This window comes from Aulostomus chinensis, chromosome 2 (assembly GCF_037954235.1).
Source record: "Aulostomus chinensis isolate RoL2024-O1b breed Wild chromosome 2, RoL_Achi_v1.0, whole genome shotgun sequence".
NCBI classification, from domain to species: domain Eukaryota; kingdom Metazoa; phylum Chordata; class Actinopteri; order Syngnathiformes; family Aulostomidae; genus Aulostomus; species Aulostomus chinensis.
In genome coordinates this window covers 2,144,843-2,151,619 of record NC_141321.1, presented here as the reverse complement: position 1 = coordinate 2,151,619, position 6,777 = coordinate 2,144,843, and the positions used below count along the sequence as shown (strand labels likewise).

The 6,777-nt window shown below is 46.4% G+C and overlaps 1 protein-coding gene across 1 annotated transcript; it reads left to right on the top strand.

Annotated features, from left to right (window-relative positions):
- Nucleotides 1-2,238: 2,238 nt before the first annotated feature.
- Nucleotides 2,239-6,051, top strand: LOC147268772 (lebercilin-like). The gene is made up of 8 exons (XM_086192879.1): nucleotides 2,239-2,544; nucleotides 2,833-3,075; nucleotides 3,361-3,498; nucleotides 3,760-3,829; nucleotides 3,922-4,026; nucleotides 4,287-4,390; nucleotides 4,613-4,914; nucleotides 5,342-6,051. Exons 1-8 carry the CDS (start codon nucleotides 2,275-2,277, stop codon nucleotides 5,367-5,369), a joined length of 1,260 nt encoding a protein of 419 aa, XP_086049005.1. The 5' UTR covers nucleotides 2,239-2,274; the 3' UTR covers nucleotides 5,370-6,051.
- The last annotated feature ends 726 nt before the right edge of the window (nucleotides 6,052-6,777 follow it).

Genomic DNA, 6,777 nt, shown 5'->3' with positions numbered 1-6,777 from the left:
AGCCTCTTCTAGTAAACCTGCATCGCACTCTTCCCCCATTTTCCACTCCTTGGTCACCTCTCACTCTAAAATGATGGATCACACACAAGAACCACTTTTATAGAAAGTTTTTATGTTAAAAATGTACACTCATTACAGTTACTTTTAAAATCCTGAGAGCTAAAATACATAACTGAACAAAATAAAGAGCAAATACAGGGTGACCACAGGTCCTTAAAGTCTTAAATACAAAGCATGAGAGGTGAGTGTGGGACGACCACACGGCCCTCTGTGGACAGCGTCCACTTGTTAGCAGACCACACAGCGTCTCTGCAGTAATCACACATAAAACAACCACGGAATTACAAGGAGGTCATGTCTGACTCTGCAGACCCTCTTCACCTGTGCCCAGTGTGGCAGTGGCTGGGTGGCTAGGAGGGTGTCTGGTCATCAGAAGGTCAATGATCTGTTTTCTTATGACATCTGAAACGGTATTGGCGGTCGAGGTGGCAGCAGATGCACTGTCCATGGGCAACCTGCTTTCATTGTTGACCCACTCTTGGTGCCACTGCAGCCCAGGTTGCTGTGTCGGTGCAGAGACAGCGGCACACAGGTGGATGACCTCTCACAAGAGAGGAGACACCAGCTTGATGTCAGAGTTGGTGACCACCGTCGTGACTGAATCCATGCTTGGTCCAGAAAACTGTTGGATTTGCAAATAAAACTTTAAGATTATTAGAAATTCATTTGACCTGCAATTTTTTAAAAAAAGTGATCAGATAAAATAGCTCAGTGTCTGGGGAAGCAAACCCTTTCAAATAGCAAACTGTCTCAGATTTATGTGGGACCCAAAAGCAGCCAAGGGGAGGACAACAAAAGTCTTTAATTCAAAATGGTGAAGTAAAACACAACACTGGGAGTTCAAAGGAAGGAAAAAACAAAGTATCAAAAAAAAGGGTCAACAGGCTGAAGTCCTGGACGAGTTCAAAGGACAAACCAAACAAAGTTCTACACAGGACTGAAAACTAAGGCCTTAGGGGAGACGTGGAGAACGACCATGACGCCGACTAAGACAATGAAGCCAGCAGAGACAACAGGAAACACAGAGGTGAAATACATGAAGTAAGGACACAGGTGGTGCAATCATACAGGTGAGACAATGAGGCGGTCACAGCAGGGAGCACACAGGAAGACAAGACCTGAACTTCAGATTAAAACAGGAACTAAAGGCAGACCAAGATAAAAAGGGAACGCACGGGAAGACAGGACACAAACCACAAAATAAAACAGGAAATCAAGACACGGACCGAGACACAAACAAAACATGGTGGACTCCTGCAAAGGTTTTGAATTTGCAAACTATGTGCAAACAAACCTTTGAGATCATCACATTCCAATTTTATATGCAATAAAAACATGATTGCAGTGAGGAAAGTCTTGCCCTTCAAAGAGATTTTTCTCTTGATTTCATAACAAAGACACAAAGGACCTCATAGTTCTGTGATACAGTTGCAGAAACATGGCGCAACACAGGAGAGCCTCAACCACAGGCCAGGACTCAGCAGTCCACCTCCACCTCAAGGAGAAGGGGCACTCCTTTGAAGACCACAAGGTGTGTGTTCTAGCCAGGGAGGACAGATGGTTTGAAAGAGGGGTGAAAGAAGCCGTTCGTGTCAAACGAGAACGTCAATCTTTGAACAGAGGAGGGGGCCTCAGACACCAACCGTCACCCACCTACAATGCTGTCCTTAGATCCCTCCCCAGGAGGTGCAGCCGGAATTCACGATGGGGAGAACTTAAGAAGCTTCTTGGATGAGAGGCGAAGCGTCTTCACTTACAAGCGGTGAGTCCAGTTGCCTTTATTGATCATTTTTGGAGAGTTGCAGAAATAATTGCATTTAGCCTTTTCACACAAGCAATTTATTCAAAAATAAAAGCCAGAACTTCTTAACATATGTTGGTGCACAACAAGACCATTCAAATAACTTTAAAATAAATGAATCCTTCAAACAAACGTTCTTGTGAGAGCTTTTATTTTGAAAGACTCCAGAAATGTTGCTGACAGGATGTCAGTCCAGCTGAAAACAGGTCATTCCAGTCTGTTGAGCAGTGAAGATGAGTGACAGGTCAGGATGAGTGATGAGACTGACTGATGAAGGTGGCTCCCAGTCATCTGCTGCCCTGAATGAGATCAGTGATGAACTCACTCATATGAGGGGCGGTTGAAGAGACTCCATTCACACCACATTTGGTAGACAACAACTTGACACCTCCAGCGTTAATCACACCTCTGAAATGCAGAACTCAGAGTCCAGGCAGTCCCATCCCCCGAGACCCTGCACTGGTTTTGGGTCTCACAAAGTTCACCAAAACATGGACTGCAAGGAGCTGGGGAGTCTGGTTAGTGCACTACAGAGTAAGAACCGTGATCTGCAGAATGAAAACCATGATCTGCAGAATCAGCTCAGGGAATCCAGGAAGGAGGAGATGCTGCTGAAGAGGATTCAGCACCGCCACATGATGGCGCTGCGCAACTTCCAGGATGCAGAGGACAGCATGTCACAGGTCAGTTCCAGAGTCCCTTTGGTGTCTTGAATCTCATGAATGCAGTGCCTACTTTGAGTTCTGAGGAACAAGTCTAATTTGGAGTTTAGGCTCAGTTTGGATCTCTGACTGGACCTCAGAGTTCTCCCTTGATCTGATTTTAATCTCTGATACCCAGCAGTAATCTTGGGGTTCTGACTTTGAGCTCTAGATTCGGACTTTTTTTTTAGATAGAGATCATGAGCCCAGTTCTCAAATCATGGCTCAGTTCCAGTGACAATTTTCTAACAATGTTCTTGTTGTTCCCAGGTCCAAGCCAGGCATGACAATGAGGTCAGATCTTTAAAGAAGGAGCTGTATCAGACTCGTTCCTGCCGTAATTGTCTGGGACAGGAGCTGCAGGAAAAAGACAAGAGGTTGCTACATGCTGTTGATCGCATACAGCACCTGGAGCAGCTCAACCAGGAGAAGAGCCTGTTGGAGAGGGAGGAGCTCAGCCTCCAACTGGCCAAGGTGACACAGGAACGGGCTGAGATCACCAGGAAGTATGAGGTATGTTTGTGTTGACTGATGTGGTTCAACGTCAGATGTGAAAAGAGTGTCTAGCCTTGTTTACACCTGCACCAAAAGCCAAAGTGGGAACTCACTTGAGGAGTCCACTAGTGATCAGATCCATGAGGAGGATCTCTGTACCCGGTGGACACAGGTCTTCTGAGATGAAGGTCACCACCAACAGACCATGACTGGAGCCTGGAAATGTGGATCAGATTATAAACCCTAGGTGGGAAGATTAAGATTATAATTCTCTTTTTGTTGGCTTTCTGTCTTTTCTACTAGGACTTACAGAGAAAACAGGATTTGAGTGAGTCTGCATTCAATCGCCAAATAGCCATGGAAAAAAGAAAGGCTGCCACAGCCCAAAACACATGTTGTTCTCTACAAGAGCAGATAGAGCAGCTAAACAAGGACCTACAAGTGAGTTGGAGGAGCAGTCAATCTGACCTCACGTCGTCCCAACCTGCGTCCAGTTTCTGGGCGTTTGAGGACATAAATGATCACGTTGAATAATTAGACGTTAGCACAGGTGAGCCTTGCTGGAAGGCTGATATTAATGTTGAGTGAACCCAATATTGGAGACTGATTTTCCTCATCAGCTTTGGGTGAACAGTTGTAATGTGTGTGATGCTGGAATACGGAGGAATCCTTCAGTAACTTCATGTGTTGTTCATCAAACAGGATCGAGACAGAGAGCTGGAACGGAGGAATATTTACTTGCAGAAATTCCCCAAACCTTCCACCAACAGAGGTATCAAACATAATCTCCTGAGTGACTCAGCTGTTCTGGATCTTCTCAGTTGACACTGATGGCTCATTATCTGAGTCCTTTCTCTTTGACAGGGAGAAAAAACAAGGGGCTTCAAACAGAGGAATCACTCTTGATCCCTCTTTCACACGTTTACTCACGACAACAGGAGCCTTTGGCAAGTGGATATCCTTCTGCAGGTCAGCACACAGTTCACGTTCCCTCATTCATTCATTCATTCATTCATTCATGCACTCAAAGGTGAATCTACAGAAGGATTTGACAGTGACAGTGATGTCATCGCTGTAGTCCACCTCACCCATTCCTTCAGTGTTAATGAAGAGGATGTATCTGTCCCATGGTGCAGACTGGTTCTATACTGGGTTCTACCTCGGTCCGTGCTCCTCCCCTGCACCAGCTTCCACTGTAACACTCACTCATGGTCGTGTCTGATTCACAGGAACAGAGACCAAGATGGTTCAGACAGAAGAGGAATTCCCTTCAGCCACAGAGGCTGGTAGTCTGGTGCCACTGCTGGAGGAGCAGAGGAGCTCTGGCAAATCAGTAAGTGATTCAGATCATTGGAACACGTGCATTTTTTTAGAGACATGCATTTTTATTTTCTAAAGCTTGAACGTTGAATCATGCTGAGTGTTTTTACAAATCTCTGTGTTTTTAAATACACGCATTTTGACACGTGAAGCTTGGAACATTGAAGAAAGCTGAATAGAACTCAGACATTTCTGATCTCTGATGAACCTTTTATACTTTTGTCTTGTGCTTCAGGTTTCAACTGAATATCCAGAGGTCCCAGTCGAGGGAAACGACTGTCCAGACCCTGGTAACCAAAGACAGAGTACAGAAAGGAGGACAGCAGACGCCTCACCAGAGACAGACCATGAGAGCCAGACGTCCCTCTCATCATCTGGGTCCAGGGAACCACCCAGACCTGTTGAGGAACACCGGCAGCCCAGATTTATCCGCAAGTACATCTTCAGAGATGTTGATGTAAACCTGCACTGTGGGAGACCTGCCTACTGGAACCTCGACTCAGAGACAGCAAGAGTAACAAAGTCTTCATTCACATTGTAAGTTCAGCCAGAAAGAGAGTGTGTGTGTGTGTGTGTGTGTGTGTGTGTGTGTGTGTGTGTGTGTGTGTGTGTGTGTGCGTGCTCATATACATTCATGAAATGTTACTGTCTGGATGTGACAGCGAGAGGTGTCACTCTGTCTCCTTCCAGCAGGGAAGTGGTGCAGCTGACAATATGGGAGTCTCAGTTTCCAGAGTGAAATTGTATGAAAAGAGACAAATGAGCCTCAGTGATTGTAGAGAGGATCAAAATGTCTGCTATCGACCTCTCTAGTCTTTTCTGCTAAATGCTGAATCCTGCAATGGGAATGAACGAGACCGTATTTGCCCTGTGACTCCGATGTGCTCCAAATGTGAATGGCTGTTCTTCAGTGTGCACTCCACTAATTCATCCATTGACCATCAATAACACTTTGTCTGTACAGGCTCAAGAGGAGTGAGGGGGACAGCTGAAACCCCTGTGTACTGGAGCCAGAGCTCCCTGCCACGGAGCAGCCATGATGAAACCAGTCAGTTCAAAAGTCAATGTGGATGTTTGACTGTCCAACTCACATCAAGAAGATCAAGGACCAGCTAGCAGAACAAGTGTACGCCATGAGAGCGACCCCATGATGAGGAATATCCTTTCCCAGAGTGATGCTGAAAAACTGGTGCATGCATTTATCACTTCTCGGCTGGACTACTGCAACTCTCTCCTGTCAGGATGTCCTAAATACTCTCTAAAGAGTCTCCAGCTGGTCCAGAACGCTGCAGCGAGGGTTTTGACGGGAGTTAAGAAGAGAGAACACATCTCTCCCACTTTAGCTTCTCTCCACTGGCTTCCTGTAGGATCTAGAATCGACTTCAAAGTCCTTCTGCTAACTTATAAGGCTCTCAATGATAAAGCTCCATCCTATTTGAAAGAGCTCATTAGTCCCTACTGTCCGACCAGAGCACTCCGCTCCCAGAATGCAGGTCTTTTAGTGATTCCCAGTATCAATAAAAACAGACTGGGAGGTAGAGCCTTTAGTTACCGGGCTCCTTTACTGTGGAACCAGCATCTCTCCATGGGTCAGAGAGGCAGACACTTTAACTATGTTTAAGTCCAGGCTTAAGACCTTCCTCTATGACAGAGCCTTCAGTTAGGACTGGTTCAGGTAGCTCTGAACCATTGATAGCTATGCTGCTATAGGCTTAGACTGCTGGGGGACACATCAGGTTACATGGAGCCCTTCCCTCCTCTCCTCTCCTCTCCTCTCCTCTCCCCCTCTCTCCTCCTCTCCTCCCTGCACATTTTTGGAACTGTCATTACCATTACTTGTTGCACTTTGTAGTTTGGCCTTGGTGTCTCGCAGTCTCTCTGTGTTTCCACAGATCCACCAGAGCCCCAACCGCCGCCTGCATCACCCCCCCCCCCTTATTCCCTACTGTTACACCGGCCTGCGCTCCCCTTCCATGAACCAGTCTGCCATCCAGTCCCCCATCAAGCTGGCTTGCTCTCCCTGCCTCCCCTACCAGAAGCTTCCTTCTTCAACTGTTATTAACATTTCCATGTTTCCCACATTTTGTATTGTAAACTGTTTTCTTGTCTGTACCAACATCTACTGCACGTCTGTCCGTCCTGGGTGAGGGATCCCTCCTCTGTTGCTCACCCTGAGGTTTCTCAGATTTTTCCCTGTTAAAAGGGTTTTCTATGGAGTTTTTCCTCAGTCGATGTGAGGGTCTAAGGGCAGAGGATGTTGTTATGATGCCATGTGAAGCCCTTTGAGACAAACTGTTTGTGAAAACGGGCTATACAAATAAAATTGCCTTGCCTTGCCTTGCCATCCATGGAGGTCAGGGGCTCCGAGAAGATGGGTCACCTGAGTGCAGGTCTCCTCAG

Coding starts and splice junctions, on each gene's coding strand:
- LOC147268772 (XM_086192879.1), top strand. CDS start 2,275: ATGCAGAACTCAGAGTCCAGGCAGTCCCATCCCCCGAGACCCTGCACT. Junction 2,545..2,832: donor CAGAGGACAGCATGTCACAG/GTCAGTTCCAGA, acceptor TGTTGTTCCCAG/GTCCAAGCCAGGCATGACAA. Junction 3,830..3,921: donor CAAACCTTCCACCAACAGAG/GTATCAAACATA, acceptor TCTCTTTGACAG/GGAGAAAAAACAAGGGGCTT.